At 32.6% G+C, this 20608-nt stretch overlaps 1 protein-coding gene across 1 annotated transcript in view; it reads left to right on the forward strand.

Moving 5' to 3' along the window:
• Positions 1–20608, forward strand: part of LOC149791512 (uncharacterized) — a 66205-nt gene that overhangs the window by 36616 nt on the left and 8981 nt on the right. The window contains exons 26-38 of the mRNA XM_089969438.1: positions 344–463; positions 1248–1370; positions 1960–2088; positions 2562–2684; positions 3086–3346; positions 3955–4218; positions 4783–4899; positions 12483–12715; positions 13250–13314; positions 17252–17409; positions 18517–18607; positions 19395–19411; positions 19762–19903. Coding sequence (XP_089825564.1) covers positions 344–463; positions 1248–1370; positions 1960–2088; positions 2562–2684; positions 3086–3346; positions 3955–4218; positions 4783–4899; positions 12483–12715; positions 13250–13314; positions 17252–17409; positions 18517–18607; positions 19395–19411; positions 19762–19903 — 1843 coding nt within the window. The remainder of the gene's footprint in view (positions 1–343; positions 464–1247; positions 1371–1959; positions 2089–2561; positions 2685–3085; positions 3347–3954; positions 4219–4782; positions 4900–12482; positions 12716–13249; positions 13315–17251; positions 17410–18516; positions 18608–19394; positions 19412–19761; positions 19904–20608) is intronic.

Genomic DNA, 20608 nt, shown 5'->3' on the forward strand with positions numbered 1-20608 from the left:
TTTGACAGAATAGCAGGGATGTGTAATCGGTTTCAAACTCAGATTAAGATAACGAAAAATATTGAACAGTTGCCACAATCTTGGCAACACTTCAAGTATAGCAAAATAATGTTTGGGATGTGCTTCATCACTTGAAAGTATATTTAAAAGATGCTAGCATAATAGTTCTTCAATAATATAATATCGAGGTGTTGTCTGTGCATGAATATACAGTCGGAGAAATACATATATTGCAGGAAGATGTAGGTAAAAACAAGAAAATAGAAAATACGTGAGTTATAAAGGCTAAATAATGTTTTAGATCGACAGTTTCAAATGCAGTGTCTTTATCTAATTATTTTAGACGTGGATGAATGTGATAATATCAGTCTGAATGAATGTGCACAAATATGCGACAACACCGATGGAAACTACATATGCAGCTGCCAAGCCGGATTTCTTCAGAACGGAACAGAATGTGAAGGTAACTTTGAAATTGCCATTGCCAGTAAGGCTGCATTGTTAAACCCAGCAATATTAATTTTAATCCTTTGGTAACAATCACCTTGAATTAAAGGTCACCTGTCAGGAAGACACAACTTTTGATCACATATTGATTTGTGTAGATGGAATACGCACTGTTTTATATGACTACTTATTTTCAGGACCAACTACTTTCGCTTTCTATAAAATGTTTTTGTAAGATATGTACATAATATCGTTGTGCAAACTAAATTATGGCAAAAAAATATATATTTTCAATTTAGATATTCACCAGGAGCTGGTGTTACATTATATAGATTGCGAATTAGGTAGCTGTCCAGCTACAAGCTAAGAAATATATATAAAATTCAAATATTTACATCACTACTACTGCCATCACGTGTACCGATAGGAACAACAATGTGATCATTGTTATTAGTATCAGTAGTAGCCGGAGCATCGTTTTTACTTGCACATTTTTAAGTTGTCAATTAACTTATTTCATATTTAATTACCTCAGATGTAAAATATATTTTCAGAAATACAATTATTTCGATGAGACATGAACATCAGGCAACACAAGTTCACACCCAACCACTTATATATATATATATATATATATATATATATATATATATATATATATATATATATATATATATTGTCTATGCATATATATATCTATCTATCTATCTATCTATCTATCTATCCTTTTTACTTATGATTGTTATTAACAGTCTGAGTGTTATATAATCATGGAATATGCGTGATTTTATTTATTTCAGACATAGATGAATGCAAAGGTCTAAATAACTGTTCACAAATCTGCACCAATACAGCAGGAAACTACAGGTGCTCGTGTAATGAAGGATTTCTATTAAATACTACAGACAAACGTTCCTGCCTCCGTAAGTACACGTCCGTCTTATCACACCAATACATTAAAAATTGGATGTTTATGCAAATTGATTTGATAAGTTTAGATACGCATAGCGATATACGTTTCCAGTAGGATGGTATACATGTACAATTCTAGGCTATGCTATGGCAATTACATTTAGTGATACTTTATAAAAATAATCACCAGAGAGGAACATTTCAATAAATTTGCATTCCTGATTTCTAAGTGAACCAACTGGATTGGAGGGTACTATGATAATCAATAAACGTGGTATTCTAGCAAATATTGTTTAAAAAGATAAAATATAAATTAAACGGTTATATGTGGGTAGAAGTTCAAAACTCATTCCAATTAACAAATGATACACTCAGGTGAACATATTCTCAATACATCTTCTAAATTATTTACTGGATTGATAATGATTGATTTGAACATGTCATGGTGTGTGTGTGTGTGTTTACCTGTCTGTGAGTGTGTTTCGTTTATCTTGAAAAAAAAAAATAAGTGATAATGCAATGTTATTTATAGATCATGCATTGAGTTACATAAATGTTGGCTTTCATATATTTTTTTTTATTTTTTGCATCGTATTACAGCTGCGGTTCAGTGTAATGCATCATCTATAAATGACTGTGAATCAAAGAACGCGACATGCGTTTTTGTGAACGGATCAGCAGTGTGTTACTGCCCAAAAGGATACGAAATGACATCCAACGGTTGCACTGGTGAGTTGACTGATGTGAACATTTTGAAGTGTAGTCATTAAATTTCTGGTTCAATTAAAGACAAATATATGCAGTTATACCCTGACAATTATAATTGTTATAACAAGGGCGTGAAATATAGGAGGGTATTGCTAGTACTTTATCAGTTCATATTAAGAAAATAATATATGAACAATTCGGGTCAAACATGAATCAAATATAGAACACTGATACAAATAGGTCTTAATATTTTGAGGTAAATTTTGTCTCAGACTCATACCCGAATAAAAAGAAATGCTAAGCCCTATATGCTACTCGATGCAGTCGTTTCCGTAGTTCACACGTATAAACTAATTCAATAACTTGTTGTAATATGCATACCCTGAAAAGAATACATCCCTTGGATTTCGACGAATAATTTTCCTTAAATCAATCATTTGATGCAGTTACAGATATGTCCCGAAATGTTATTTTCGACTTCTTTTTTGACCAAGATATCAACGAATGCACCAAATATGCAAACAAATGTTCAGAAAACTGTTCAAATACCGACGGAAGTTACGCATGTTCCTGTAATGCAGGGAAGAGAATTGGACAAGACGGATCGACATGTGTTAGTAAGTATATTAAATGAAAAATACTCAGGCATACAATGGTTCATCCTACCAACATTATGATACTAATTAAACGCCATGTAGGATACTCTCTTTTAACCCTCAGTTTTTCAACACGATGTTGGTGAGAGCACTTTTGAGTACTTAACTTCAATACAGATTATGATACTTATATACAATTTCTTCGTTACGAAATCTAGAAATATGACATGATTTCGATTCGATGTATGAAATAAGAAAGTTATTACGATTTGTTGTGGCTACCTCCAAGATCACTATTAATATAGTGGCTTGCTAGGCTTGAAATTATATGTCCACTTTGTACTTTATTGGCTCAAACCACCATTTATTGACTGCTGATAAATTAATGGAAGCAACTCCATGCATACCAATATCTGTTACAGATTGCAGCGAGGGACAATACGGAGACAAATGTGCACACAAATGTTCTTGTAACATCACGAATACAATTACGTGCAATAAAGTGAATGGGTCATGCTTATGCAAGACCGGATGGACTGGATCTATGTGCGACAAAGATATACAAGAATGTAATAGTAGCATAACCACATGCCCCAAACATTCTAAATGTCTTGAGCTCCCGGGATCATACCTATGCCAGTGTGATATTGGGTATATCAAAACTAGCAATGGGACGTGTGCACGTGAGTAGCAAAAATATTGCTCAATATTCACTGTTTTATTAACATAAATATTATACGAATACACGCTTATATATATATATATATATATATATATATATATATATATATATATATATATATATATATATATATATATATATATATATGTATGCATGTGCGTGTACAATAGCAACAACAACAAAATAAATATCAGAAGAAGTAATTTGTTATTATTTTGTTATTACATTATCGTATTGTGCTTCATCAATTATGACATTCAAGACTCAACACATGGATTTTTTCGAACGATTTGCTGAAACAAAGTTAATGCTTAGTTCTTCCTTTGTATCAATTATAAGGAAAATTTTATAGCATGCATTACGGTATGCTGCTTTTATTACGGAATTGTTTTAAACGCATAAGTCAGGATTAGATACATAGACCTTCTTTGCCTACATTTATACGGTAACATGTATGTGCGTACAGTGATATATATATATATATATATATATATATATATATATATATATATATATATATATATATATATACAGTTCTGTATTCATAACGGACACGTTTTATTCTTGCTTTTTTCTGCAGTTTTATTTGATATGGTGTACTTGTTTTAGTTTGCCCAGCAAATCGCTATGGGGACAGCTGTAAAGAAATATGTACCTGTCATGCTGCGAACACAGTTACCTGTGATCATGTCAACGGTTCTTGTACATGTAAACCTGAATGGGAAGGTCTAAATTGCAGCGAAGATGTGGACGAATGCAACAGAGGAAGCCATGCTTGCAATGGGTCCAATCAGGAGTGCAATAATACACTAGGATCTTATAAATGCATGTGTTCTCCCGGCTATACAATTGACATTAACGATCACTGCATAGGTATCTATCTACACCGCTTTTTATTTTTAGTTAATACATATTGGCACTAACGACCGCTGTGTCGGTAGGTTTATCAACACTGATGTTTATTGGAGTTAACTTATGTTGTACGAGTTTTCTTTAGTATGAAATAACAAGGTATTGCAAACTTATTTCGCTTAACCTCTTCAGAAGCATTACAAAGTGACAAAATATTGAAAGGTCAATAATGATGTGATGAAGGCAAATAAAGTAATAAATTATCAAATGCTAATGATAGAGTACGAAAGTATCAATTCCAACGTGATTTGGATCATACACACGTGTGACAAATTCATATGTAGCGTATGTTTGCTATAAATAGACTGTACATATATTTTGCCCCTGACTATGGAAACGCTAATTACTTTCTGTTTCTATTATAATGTATATTCATTTTCTGAAGTCAGTAACTTTACTCAAGAGAACAAAAATTATGACAAATATTATATTGAATTCATCTTTATTTATTCTGTTTATTTAGCTCTCCGTGTATGGAGAAAAATAATCATAAAAAAAACAATGTATTTATATTTATATTTTAAGATACTGACGAGTGTTTGGAGGGCACGGATTCCTGTACACAAATATGTGTAAACACAAATGGGAACTATACTTGCAGATGTGAAGCAGGGTATATTGGAGATGGCATTAAATGCACTGGTACGTATAATTCTGAAAGCTGTGTCCCTCGAATTGATGTGCAGTTTAAGTTTATAATCAAAATGTTTAGACTAGCATCGCCTATTTTGTGTTTATGTTATTCTTACATTTATGAGTGTAAATTATTTCCCAGATTGTATATTTTGCTAAAAAATGTGCTCCGCACGTCATTTGCTTTAAACAGTACCTCTTCGCATAATCTCCAAACTTGTATTTCTCAGCAGATTTAATAACAAAATAGTAATCTTTCACCGTATGCCAAATGATATAGTTTGTTATGGCCCATACTCCAATTTACCATTGAAAAGTAAACCCTGAATTTTATTTGACTGGGTTATATTTACTGTTGGCTATTCTACCACATGCAAAAACATGCAGAGCAATTACTAATTATGTCTTGTTATGTAATATGTGACTTGAAAAGCGCAAAGTTACAGATTTCTTCACAGCTGTTAGTTTGAGATCAAGATGCTTGAGTGTGTTAATATATTGATCACAATATTGATGAATATGTTTTCTCATAAAGAACCCATTTTGCTGTTTGGCGCGATATTAAACCGACCATTTCAAAGGAGTTCATCGGAGTATTTGATGTTTATATGGTATTTTGTCTTTCTTGTCTTCCTGTGTCGGTGTAGTTTACTTTCTGGTTAGATTCTCCAAAGCTCATATATTATAAATACTTCTTAACGACTATTGATTTTACCATTTTATGTGTGACCTGCTACTTCGCGAAGGTAATACTATTAAACTGGTGTTCCTCTACTTCTTGTAAATAATATATTCATCATTTGACAGCATACAATTTGAATGTTAGAATTTTATGAAAAAAAAGACATTTCTAACCATATATGCGTGCATCTTTTTTTATGTCTTAGCATGATTATTTTAAGCATTCCTCTGTTTTTAACCGTATCGTACGAAAGCTAAATAATATGTATTTGTTACAATATTATAAACACATGATGGGGTATCTTGGTATTTATCTTTTGTAAACGTACAATGGCGTTGATACATTTTTGGGATGTATGTAATTATATATATATATATATATATATATATATATATATATATATATATATATATATATATATATATATATATATATATATAAGCATTGTATGCATGTATGTATGTATGTATGTATGTATGTATGTATGCACGGTTTTATATAATTTTAAAATCTGTATTAGCGGCTGTAAATTATACAGTATATCCTTAGTAGGATTTTGCTTGCATTATCCGAGTATGTTAAAAGTACTGATGTGATGTCGATATGTCTAGACGAATTCAGCAATTTCCCATTGGTTTATGTAGGTAAAACGAATATACAATTTAGACGCATAATGAGTAGATTAATCTGTCACGTGGGGTGTTTCGTGAAATGATATTCGTAATATAAGGTGCATATAATAAGAGAACTGAGAAATACTATGATTCCAAGCTTTGGAATCGTTCTCATTTGTTTGTGTTCCTGTTGTAAGTCTGCAGATATATTTAATGTTATGCTTTGATATTATTCACGAGAAGTTCTGGACGACTCCATCGTGACAACGTCACAATTAGTGGCGGACAAAGGACATTTCCACTTCTGAAATATATAAGGAACGTTTCGTTAATTTAGGATTTTCATGTACCAGCATAAGGATTAGTTTGTATTCACTTCATAATACTGCAAGTTAGTCTCATATTGTTCATTTATGAAATTGATAATTAAAATGTTTGCTAAGGTTTACAAAACGAGTTAGTTTAACTTTTTTATTTTGATTTAGCTTCTCACGCATGTCAGACTTTTCATCAGGTCTCCGTTGGTTCTATTACTGATCAATCAAATGGTGGTTGTCATTGTGATCCTCTTTTAACTACTCATTTTCTTATTTTAATCAGGGTGACAAACGACAATCATTTTGTCGTCGACAAGGAAACATATCCTCACATATCATGTTTGTTTGAAAGAGCTATTAGCAAAGCGAAGTCTGCAGAGGTATTAACAGTCTCTTTTGTCAAAAATTGGTCATTATCATAAATTAGAGTTAATCTGATGTATCGCCTGACAACGAGGGGTCAGTGAGCTATCAACTGTGCTGCCTAAGTCATAAAAACAGGAAATTAATATTGGTTATGAAATTCATTTAACTGGTAATTTGAGACATTCCAAGACTTACCACAAGATTTTCCATCATATTTGTCTGCTGGAAATGGAAACCGATTCTTCTAATTATTGAAGATATTGTTATATTTGGCAATTCGCCAGTTCTAGTACTTATGAGCTATCTTTTGCAGATGTTGTCCATGTACCATCTGAATTGTTAAAAGACAAACCTCTTTTAAAGAGGCTTCCGACATAAATAGTTCAGAGTATGTGTCTGAATGTGAAGCTGTAAGATATAACCGCCTGTCCACTCACTCAAACATACAATAAATGCAGGTCAAAATTACACAGACAATGATCTTTATACCTAATAATAATGATCTCTCTCTCTTATCAATAGTTCGAACTTCTATTCAGGTTACGTAGTATGTCCTTACAAAGTTAGAAAGAAAGTGTCTTAAATTGTATTAATACCCTTGTGAGGCGGAGACAAAACTAACTCCGTCACCATTTATGTAAATATGTTTAAAGAGCATGTTAATCGAGATGGCTCTGTAAATAAGTCAATATAATTTTAGTTGCTCCTGTCCAACAGAGTGAAAATGTAAATGATCACCTACAAATGGATTGTAGTGCCTTTGGTTCAACCATTCTTAAAAATTCTGAAGTATTAAATAATATGGATAAGAAAGGTCTGCATCTACACCCACAATAACAATTGAGCTAAAGCCGATAATATGTGAAAATTAGGTCTTGTTCCCAGATGATCCAACTCTAACAAAGAAAATCTACCATGATGTTGACATTGTAGATTCCAAACCTATTAAACAGCATCCTTATAGGGTGAATCGTCTCAAGCAGGAATGCTTGAGAAAAGAAGTTGAATATTTGTTAAATACAGACTTTGTTGGACCAAGCACAAGGATTTGGAGTTCGCAGGGCATTCATGTAGCAAAAGCAGATAATTCTGTCCGTAAGTGCATTGACTACAGAACATCTAACAGTATCACCAAACAAACTTATTTCTGATTCCAAGAATTGATGACTGCATTGACAAAATTGGAAAGGCTAAATATGTCACCAAGTTTGACCTATTAAAATGATACTATCATATTCCACTTACGGATAAAGCAAAAAAGAAGTTTTTGAAACGCCAGATGGACTCCACCAATAAAATTATGCTTTAGGTATGAAACATTCTCCATCTACATTCCAGTGTTGAATGACAACGATGCCATCTGGTATAGACGGATGTAACTACTTCATTATTTGCAGTAATTAATGGAAAGATTATCTGTAAATTATCCAAAGTCACATTCTGGTGGGATAATTCAAAGGCATGTCTGGCCAGGGTAGACATTGTCTATTTGAGATGTAGATATGGTGCTAATTATAGTGGTTGTATGTGCAATACTTATGAAAAAAGTGTGCAATCCTAGTATTCCTTTAAATGTAATTTTTCCAAAACAAATAAAAAAAAAACCACATTATTTCCGCAATAGCGGTTTACTTATTAAGAAAACTCTTTGAATTAAGAATTTTCCAATCATTTTTTAAAACATTTTAAGCAATACATTCAGTGTCATTATTAATCTATTCATTAAGTTTTTAATTTTCCACAAGTATTGCTACTCCTCAACTTTAAACTAAGTGATAGAAAGAAGTAAGACCATCAATTGTTTTTAAAGCTTAACACATAATTGTATTATCTAAGTTCGAAAATAAAATTTAAAAATCACTTACAGTATTAAATCCAAACTTATACTGAACAATTTATATTACTAATCCAAAATAATAGTGTTCGACTGAATTTCAGGTCCTGAATGCGCTGATGTACCAATATCCTTGAATATGCTGAATTATCAGTAGTCAGTCTGTATCACTATAGCATTTTAAAGAATACCTTTTAACGAATTCAAATTAATCCAAGAACAATATATTAGTCCAAAGTCAACGTGTTCTCTGTAGTTTCAATGAATAATTCAAACAATCTATTCATCTCGAATTATGTCTAAAGTCTACACTTACTACATATGCGGACTGATTTGAAAGCAAGAACAATCAAAAAAGGAAATAATTATTTGTCCACTTATTTGGTCATATATGCACCCTAAGGGTCTATGCTGCAATATTTTCCTACTTTGATGTATTTCACACAAGAAATCCCACGTCGTAACAGAACCCAAATGACTTAATAATCTATTGGGAAATCACGCCCAGCTTGTAAACATGTTCGTTACTAAGGGTGAGTTTAAAACATGCCAACTTCCTATTTACAGCTCACTGCAATCTACGGTCATCGATTCATAGTTAAAGACGCAATACATATGTACATAGAAACAGTCAATCTTATAAACGAAGATGAGCGCATAACGAAATATATGAATATAAATCAGGTGTTGTAGGCAACAGCGTTACTGCAATATAGAAAATACAGACAAAACGAACAATATAATACATTCTCTATACATGTCCAGACTAAAGCAAATAGGAGTTACAAATTAAATGAATTGGTCACATATGAATCTAAATAGGGGGATAATTTTATGACGATTACATGAGTGATATGTTATGCGATGAAATATCACACTCAGACACTTCACTTAACACATTTAGTTTCTGTCTAAATGAAAATTACAAACGTAGCTACATTTGCAAGGTGTGTATGAACACAAGGATCTGATGAGAGTTGAATTTAGTATATATTAGGTTGAGCAATACAGCCAGTATCGTCTTTGCTCATGGTACTGTTACGGTTTCATCATACAACTTCATCTCAGAGGACAAACCGCATCTGTTTCATAATTAAGTGACTTAGGGTCAATACGATACGTATTTGCTGTGTTTAGTATAATATGTGGCTTTAAGTTGATTATTATTTGTTATCTGTAAGCACTTGTAAAAGCAGATTGAAATATCATAACTTACATGTGTTTTTAACTTTCTCTGCTGGCATAATAATTGCAACCATGGTTATAGATACACTGAGCGAAACAGAAATAATTTATATGTGATACATTCTGAGGATCTATATTCGTCATTACATATGTTGAATTGTGTGGAACTATTGATGTTTAAATCAAGGTTATGACGGGGCATTGCGCAATTGTTCTTTGCTGGGAATATATAAATGGTCAACGGAATATTTGATAGGCTTGCCCTCTTGTGTTTTAAGGAGCTCTGGAAAATGCTCAAATATAATAAGAAAGTACCATATTTTGTGATTTCTCTGCAGGACATAATAATGTTGCAACTTGCGTTAAATAATTAACGTGCATGTGTTCATTTTGGTCAGACAAGACGAAGCTCAGCTATACCTCCTGAACCATCACAACATCCACAACGTGATAAGTTTGCAATTGAAAACAAACTGATTCTGTTCTCAATACTTTCATTGTATCCCTATGATCGAAACACTTCTGACGTTCTTAACCCCATATACAAATCAGTGCCAGGCATTATACGTTCTTAGAAATCTGCATTGATGTAAATGTATAATTGCATTGATGATTATAACATAAAGGGGTTAACATAACATCTTAATACATACATTTGTCTTCTGGAAAATTAGAGATTTCATATGACAAATGCTAAACGGAAGTTTCCTTTCTTTTATGCAGGAATAGTTATGTCGACTTAGAGATCGATTTCATTCCGATTTAACATTCAGAGAACACCAGCTTTTATCTTTTGAAGTAGCACAGGTTTAATAATGGTTGATATTTTAATTAATGTTCTAGGTCACAGACTTCGGCTTTACTGATTGTGTCTTCATATGCATAAATAAATTAACGATTTAATGTCCAAAACATTTTTTTTGCAAGGTGCTTTCATTCATACTAGCGTTAACATAGGTATATTCAGGACAACATTTCGATTTGCGTTTGTTTCAGGATACCAGCAAAAACATATTGATGTATGAATAATAAATTTTATCTTTGGTTTCCATTGTGAATTCACTGTCTGCTATTGTTTTTCTTATTCTTACATACATTAATGTGAAATTTCGCCTTTATAACCTCATGCCTATTGTTCTAATACAAATTGTTCAAACATATACCAATATGCAACAAGCCGGGAGGGGAGAAACTGTTGAATAGTTCAGAAATGCTGATAATGTTATTATTTTCTATGCCTGCTGTTAAAGATTATGCAGCTACTTCAGATATTAATGAATACATTTTAGTACTAAGCTATGTTTGTTTTGCACATTGTGTACTAATTATACCCAAAGGACTACATTTTCGTCAGAAGTACTATGAAAAAAATTCTGTCGAACTCTGTCGCATATTCAGTATGACGATTTGAGTGGCGGGCTCGACTTATGTTTACACAAAATCGTAAAGAATAAAGAGCAGTTGAAAACGAATAATCCTTATCGAACATAATAAGGAGTACCACAAAAGAGAAGAAAATATTTCAGTATACATGTTTCCAATAACATTGGGTAAATAGATTAAAGTACACCATGATCATTAGAGATTTACATACAAAGTGTATACACTATTCTGGCCTGCCTTATCCGTCATCTATATAATGCGTAAGTATTGGTCCTGTTCAAGTGAGTTTTGATACACGAATATGGATGGTCCAGATCGCTGCTCATGTTTATGTAAACTGAGTGACACCAATTCGTAATATGGTATGCTCTCACACTCTCTTTTTAACTCATCAAAATTGAACCTTAGCTGGATGCTTAATGTATAATGGGGAACTCGACTGCTAATTATGAAGCTCCCCATTCAAAACGTTTGTAGACTTGAGTGACTCGATGACCCCTTACCTAGCACGTGGGCTGTCCAAGGTACTCTTTGATAGATTGAATCCTGCTTAGTTAACATGAGTCGCTTGCTGCGACTTGTCTAACATCAAAGCAATAGTTGATACACATATTCACCGTTCATGAAATATTTGGATATTAAAGATAGGTTCAATTATAATGCTCGCGATGGGCTGCCATTGCATAATATTGATAAGAAAAAGGTAATGACCAGACTCTTCACACTGGGAACAAATAAATAGCGTTTAAAGTTTGTATAATTCATGATGGACATTGTAGCAAAGAACATCTTAAGTTACATTATCATGATGTTTTCCTTTTATTGGCGTGCTATTATAAAAAGTTGAGTAACATTCGTTAATAAATGCATTTTGACTGGTATATTCCAGTGTTTGCAAAATATCAAAATCAACACCTTCTGGCCTTCATGGACTAGCTTTATCTCATACTAACCTTCCTCGCGACATTTATATCATTAGATATTTAGAAAGTGTGATGTAGAAAGTGTTATGTGGAACGTGCTTCCAATAAACAATGTCAATTGTGTACCTTAGACCGCCAATGGAGTCTAAAGATCGAAATTAACCAATGTTTTGTCATGTATATAAAAGACGGTTTTTACGTATTTATAAAATTAAACATTTCAGTGCATCGATAACATTATATTTTTGAATTGTGAGAATAAAATAGATTATCACGTTCTATTTACAGATATCGACGAGTGCTTCGAGAAAACACATAATTGTACACAAGTTTGCAGAAACATAAATGGGAGCTTTAACTGTGCGTGCTTTTCTGACTATGAAGGAAATGGTCATGATTGTAAAGCTATTGCAGGAGTTTATTCCGCAGAATTAACCTTCGTTTTCAATTTTAACCTAACAAATGAGAGCTTGAGTGACTTTGATACGTATAATAAGTACCACAGTCATTTAAATACAACGGTAAGCACACGCACGCGAAAGAGAGAAAAATTCAAGGAAAGAAACAAAGTTACCCAATTTATTCCATGTCACGTTTTATAAACTTTAGGCAGAAATATTTGTACTAACTGTTTATTTAATGAAATGATTACACACACACACACACACACACACACACACACACACACATATATATATATATATATATATATATATATATATATATATATATATATATATATATATATATATATGTGTGTGTGTATATATATATATATAGAGAGAGAGAGAGAGAGAGAGACAGAGAGACAGAGAGAGAGACAGAGAGAGAGATTAGTGAATTTGAATAATATAACACATTATGCATGTTTACTATCGCAATACTTATAAATGTACCAATTATAGTTCAAAATAATACTGTAGGATCCAGGATGCATTTGTAAATACAGACAAATGTTTTTTTCTTAAGTGGAGAATTGTTTTAGTATATATTTAGCATTTCGAGTCAAGCATTGGTCATATATTTGCATTTCTGCTCAATAATGTTCATTTCAGATTTCAGAATATTTCAAGAGAAATCTTGGTGATGATTTTATCGGTATAGAAATAACCAATATAACGTAAGTAGTTACAATGTCCCTTATACATATTAAAATACATTATGACAAAATAATATGCAGAACTAGGGGATTAGCATTCCCCATTTTAATATTGAAATAATTTCCTTGAGTAACTTTTATAGAGCACACATAGCGTACATACCGATAGCCCAGTTCGGTAAGAGCATCTTGAAATGACGTCCCTTGACGTGCTCTCCATTGCCGACGATAAGAAGAGTATAAACCGCCTCTTACTAGGAGCAATTTCCAACAATGGCTAGGATACTTATTGAATAGATTGCCATTTCTTTTATGTGCTCTGTGGATAGACGGACACACAGGAACACATGGCATACATCACTATTTATATGTGGCGAGCACTATGAGTTGCATGCTTTCTCAGCCGCAACCATAGGCAATAATTATCAATCTCCTGAGCACAAAACTCCAAATCATGACTAAAATATTCACTTTGTATTAATTTTATATCAGTGGATGCTTTCATAAAATATATCAATACTGTTATGAACTTTAGGTCAGGTTATTCTGGAAATAATCATAAAAAGTGGTAAAGATATGCAGATAACATTGATTTAACTTGTACCTAAAAATGTAGTCTCATGAATATCCCTCTTTAAATTTACTCAAAAAGGATGTATTGAAGTAGTATTAGTTCTTAATGGTTTTTATTACAATGCACACATACATTTATACTAGAAATCACAATTGAATGTAACATAAATTGATTAGCACAAAAAATCTGAAAATACTATTTCAGTTCTTGTTTTCTTTTCTTTTAAAAGTATCCAACTAAGACTTCATTGCTTGTTTTGACAATACTCAATTATGCATCAATTATTTATTTTCCATGTTTAATATCTCTATTACAAAATCATGGACAACTGCATGGCGGTGAAACTCATTCTACATGGTGACTATACTTCCCCAAAATTCAATGTCAAAAAATTACGTTCCACTGAACGTTCTTCTAAGGTCCACACACAAAAGTCACACCATTTGTATTGTGAAATTGTAAGTTGTCCCTGCACCTGATAATAATATGAAGGACTTCAACCTATGTGTGGAAATTTGCGATTGATCCAGACTCTTTTCACATAAAATCTATGCGCAGCTGTTTCATGACTGTTGCCCCATTTCACACTCTCCCGTGTGTGTGTGATTTTGATTTTTAGCGTAGCTTTGACAAATGTTCATTCATATCGCTACGATGTATTCAGTGTGGCAATTTATAGTGATGTATATGACTGGGGCATCATGCCACAGGCATATAACATGATGTCCCATCCAGTCATATTATCCTAACATCAGGCCGACCAGTCCTAACACTAACCTCTTAATGCTGAGCGCCAAGCAAGGCAGTTGATATTACTATTTTTGTAAGTGTTTGATATGACTCGGCCGGGGATCAAACCCACGACCTTCCGCATCCAAGGTGGACGCTTATCCACTAGGCCACCGGAGCGGTTCACTGTCACATGTGGAATTTGTGTATTCCATGACTATCTTTAAGATGGCGTTGGGTGGAGTGTTTGGTAGCTTTTTACAAATTATCCCAAATTTTGACAAAGTTAATCGACCAATTTTATCAGCATTCGATTATGTGCATTTGGACTGTTTTCTCGTTCTCAACTCGATAGCTTTGCAGTCATCTGCACTTACCGAAAGGTTTTTAAGGTAACTTTGAAATGCAACTGTAGGTTCATGACCTTTTAAATTTACACCATCATGAACTCTGGTTCTGGTAACCGGATTCGTACTTGTGATAAGTACTTAGTGGTGTATAGTTCTGAACACGATTCATTCAAAAACATTTTTATGTTAAGAAAAGGAAAAGTCTACTTAGTATATTCAGTTGCATAACTTCTCAAAGTGCAGATAAGTCGGGTGTCTCATTTGCCTGTATCTGCAATTTCATCTATATAGTTGTCGCCGAGATTGAAAAAAAACCAGTAAAGGTTTGGTACTTCCCCAACATGTTCTTATATATTTTATTTCAATCTTAATATATATTTGTCTCATCGATGTACTCAACATAAATTCCAACCTCATATTTCTCCACAAGCTTGCAATGTTATTGCTGTTGTTGTTATGTGTAATTTCTATTTTCAAGATTTAGTTATTCATTATCGAAAAGGAAGGATAAGTGCTCTGGCAAATTTATAAATGGCATATGTTTCTCTATTTCTCCCGCATATTTAAATGTACGGCCCCTCAAGTTTTTGCAAACTTTCTATCACTTGATACAAAACTAGGGAAAACATGTATGTTAGCAAAGAAACTGCACATACAATTTATTAAAATAATTTTTTATTTAGTTCAAAGATTCATGTTATTAAGCGTCTAGTCCACATTGTTTGAACGTGATCCAGTTTGATAGCAATACATTATTATGTTTCATTGCAATTGGCTCTCTTATTAATCTTAAAGTAAGAGCAAGTGAAACATTGTGCAATTTATTGTTTGCTGAAAGACGATTTCAAAAGCATCAGATGTTTTAAATCAGTCGACGTTTAACGATTCAAGTATAGAATGGTATTTTTCAGAGCGTTTATGTTACGTACTTGTAACGTTTAAATTTGATGGATCAACTTTTCCTTTGTGTAAATCTATTTGTTACAATACTCCCTGGAAGTAACTAATGTACGCTTTTTGCATGAATGATGACTATAGAGTTATTCTTTAAGGGAGGTAAATGATGATATCAAACTGGGCTATAGGCATGTAATGTGTGTCGTTCCTGTAGAAAACATAGCATCCGTTATATAAATCATTAGAATTTGCTTACGCATGAATACTCTAAAGGGACCTTCCATACAATGTATATTATTATTCGCAGAGGTTTAGTTATGTTTTTCTGAGTTCTCATCAATTATTACGGCAAATCACATATTTTAAAGTATCTCTAACTTCATTTATAAATATTCGTTGCTTAAGGTGACGAAGTTAATTTTGCTTAATTTAATATGCTAATTTAATAGAATGTCATAAGCGTATCATTATATCTGAAATCGATAGCACTATATTATTTCTTGAATGTACCTGTATTTGTTTGGGAATATCGTGACTTTAAGAGGGATTATAATATCAATGATTCTCTTAATTTATTGTGTTCTGTAAAGAAAACGAAAGAGGTGCAAATAAGAATTTCCTATTTGCAATGAACAACGTACCTCTAAAGTAGTGCACATAGATGGGTAATACCTGTATCAATGACCAGGTTTCACTTTTGTTCCCAAATTAGTAGAAAGGTAACAAAGAATAAAATATTTGTATAATCTTGTTTGAAATATTTTGAAATTATCAGTCGTCCAATTGCGTGTGCAAATATGCCACAACATGATTCGAAAACAAATTACATATATCAATATATCATTGATGCATACTGGATGTGTCCACCCTGGTAGTAGGATGATTACAATTAGTGATTTCTGAATGAAGGCATTATTTTAGTAGTTTACTGAACTCAAATTAAATATCACGTGGCTTGTGTTGCCTTTTTATAAACAGATTATCTCATAAGTACTTTGTTTTGTACTCACTTTAATGAATTTATTTTGCATGAGCATCATCTATTTAAGTTTTAGTGCGCATTATACAAGTAATTGCGCATTTGTAATAGTATTGAAACCTATCCACGTTGATTTGCAATATATTTGCAATATACGTTTCATTCACGTCATTCAGTGTCGTTGTTTTACTACTTTAACGCTGATTTAATCAGGTTAATTAATAATATGTAGCTATTATTTAAAGCCGTTTGGTTTCACTTCAAACATTTAAGCTATATAGAATTATCCTTTCTGAACTAAAGTGGAGGAAATATAATGCAGTGGGTTAAATATTGTATTATGTTTGATTGTATTGGTTTAATATTTAATGTTCACTCCATGCACGTTGAAATGTAGTTCTTGTTTATTATTTTTCTATATTTCTCCAGAACGGGCAGTTTGAAAGCAAGGTATCGCGCACGTATGCTAGATACACCCAGCGCCAAAACGTCTTTTTTGATATGTCTGTTGGAAGCTTATGATGAAACGTTTGTCATAAATGAAGAAAATGTTAGTGTTAAATCCATTGCAACTAACGGACAGACATGTAAGCAAAGATGATAATTTAGTCTTATTCTAGATGGTATCTCGCAATAGTTGTTCATCTTACTTCATTGACACTCTTTACAGAAATATATACTGCGCAAACCAAATGATGACATATCTCAACTCGTTCTAAATAAATTAGTGCTAATACTTCCTCAAGTTTTGAAAATAAAGTACGTTTGTCTTCAGCTCAATTTTATTTGAGAAATGATCAATGCTATATGATCTAGCAATTTGGCAACAAATTTAAAACCTTAATTATGTTCCTTGAAATACGAGTTTAGCTATGTTTCATGAAATATAATTAAATCAGAACTTATTCTAATCTTTAAATTTCCAAAGTATGGGTCAAAACGAGTTTCATTATACAATTAGGTATTACAGCATAATGCATGCAATACGTTAGTAAACGTTATTGTATTAATATGAGTTGTGTTCTTCCTGCTCTTGATAATTATTCAACATAAAGACCCAAATAGTGTAAACCCCATATTGACTTATACTTTGGAAATTAAACATAAAGACTAATATAATGTAAACTCCTATTGATTCATACTTTAGAAAATTAACACAAAGACAAATACTATGTAAACTCCTATTGACTCCTACTTTGGAAATATAACATAAAGATTACTATAATGCAATCCCATCTTGACTCATACTTTGGAAATTTAACACTAAAATTAAAATAATGAAACTCGTTTTGACCCATGACCCAAAATTGAATTTCTAGTCTGTAAATCAAATGTGTTCCAGCTACATTCTTCTTTTGAATATACTGATGATGCATATGTATTAGAATTGAAAAGACTACATGTCTTCTAACATGACAGTGTTCCACTTGTGAATCGTTATATTTATTTATATTCAACAAAATGTACACGTATAGCAAGTAAACAAATGAATTTGAGTATAAGATAAAATCAATAGGTCAATTTAGTTAGTCCCCGAACAATATTCATACAACGCGCACAGATTGTTTAGCAAAGGTGTATACCACATTAATACAAATAAGCAAAAGCAAGCTATATCTAGTCAAATTATTATAAATCTCATAAAATCAAATTTAACATTATATAAAACTAATTGTTCTATATTGCATACATAGTAAGCAAGGACCGGTGTGAGGCAGCTGCATCTCTTACGATCTGTAAACATAATGAAGATTGTAGCCTTCAGGAGAATAAACCAGTCTGCAGGTATTTATGTACTAATTAATCTTCACAATAGTTTCGCGAGCTAACATATTTCCCTTTCGAAGTATATGAGCATTTTTTCAGTATATGCTACAAGAGCAAACGAGTGCCACATAATGAAAACGTATGTTAGTCCAAGCAAACCTAACTGATTATGCCAACAGGGAGCAAAATGTGGTAGTTATACAAGATCAATCTGTATGAACAACAATCAAGGCACTGCTCGAGAAGACAAATTCAATTCTACTGTGCTCATATTTCTTTTTAAAAATATTAAAACACGGTAAGTTTATAAAAAGTAGGTATAATCATTTTAAGACATAAAATCAACGTTCGCTGTAAGGGGTTAATGAATATGCATCATCTAATGCCGTGAGAGTATATTCATAGAGGATCTATACAATAAATTATAATGAAAACGATGTTAGAACGTCCATGGTTGGGAAAAAGAATGGTTTTATATCAAATAAAGATTGTTTCCGAACCATAAAGCTGAGCCACCATTGTCAACTTGAGTTTATTTTTCTTCACTGTTTCAGAGACATACTTTGTTTTAACATAATAAAGGCTGAATCAGATCGCGTCGAATACATTTTGTTTAGCTTAAACTTACAAACTGTGTTGTTTTTAAAATGTGTTCTTTAAATGCAAAAGACCTTTACATTTTTCCTACATTTAACGTCTTTTTATATATTTGGTTCATAATTAATTTGTTTCTACAAGTATGAATAAACAAACCAAGAAAACAATGTGAGTGATAATATATTTAATTGTTTTTTGTTTATTTCAGGCCAAGGGCAGTATCAGGTAAGCTGATATCAAAGACTAATTGTTCTATTGGGAATATTATAACATGTAGGTCCATTTTGCTGATCAGGATCTGCCAATTTTCATAGTATGGCTCTGAATTATATTTGCCCACTTTGAAATATAATGCCTTTCTTAAAATAATAGTTTGGTCAACCCTCGAGTTCTGGTATAAATAATTTCTCACATATGTACCTCTCTTAAATATGTCACCGATCTTCTGTGATGCGGTTAGACAAAAGGATGCAATACGTACGTTTTACGTATTCTATGGTTATACTTGACAAAATTATAAACATAATGATGCATGAAATGTATGTAAATATACATTAATTTATATCTTTTGGCAGACAATTTCAACCTCAAAGTCGGCCTGGGCGTTGGGATTCCGCTGGGATTATTGTTAATTCTAATAATCATCGTCCTTGTTATGTACTTTAAAAAGGATGCAAAGAAGAAGAGTTTTCCTGACAGCTTATACTACGATGACAGGTTATCATATTTCTTTACTTCATCTACAAATGTATTTTTCATTTATTTTCTCACTTCACCTTGACGCATACTCAACTGATAAGTAGCGTTATTATTTACTTAATAATGATAAAATCACGAACTACGATATTATGTGTGTATGTGATTTGGATTTTTGTAACGTAGCTTTAACAATTGTTCAGTCATATTGCTATGATGTCTGAAGTGTGGCAGATTACAGTGATGTCTAGCACTGGGGCATCATGCTGCAGACATGTAGCATGATGTCCCACCCGGTCACATTATCCCGACAGCAATCCGACCAGTCCTAACACTAGCTCTTATTGCTGAACGCCAAACAAGGCAGCTGTTAGTACCGTTTTTGTAAGTCTTTGGTGTGACTCGGCTGGGGAGCGAACCCACGACCTCCCGCATCCGAGGCGATTGCTATAACCACTAGGCCACTGCAGCGGTGCGATATTATGTACTTTAATGTAATGCATACGGTTCCCTAGAATTAAAGGCAAGTTATATTTACAATCTATTTTAGTGAAAGCGTTTGTGTTAAGCAATATATTATTGACAAAGCCATTCATTACAGATTGTATATTTTGTACAATCAATGTTTTAGGAAACATTATTATTCTACAAATAAAGTAGCCTACATCACTCAGTGGGACACAATTTCTATTTCATGTGATAAATGCGGTTGGATAAGCCCTGTAT

This window comes from Sinohyriopsis cumingii, chromosome 9 (assembly GCF_028554795.1).
Source record: "Sinohyriopsis cumingii isolate HCF-2022 chromosome 9, ASM2855479v2, whole genome shotgun sequence".
Classification (NCBI taxonomy): Eukaryota; Metazoa; Mollusca; class Bivalvia; order Unionida; family Unionidae; genus Sinohyriopsis; species Sinohyriopsis cumingii.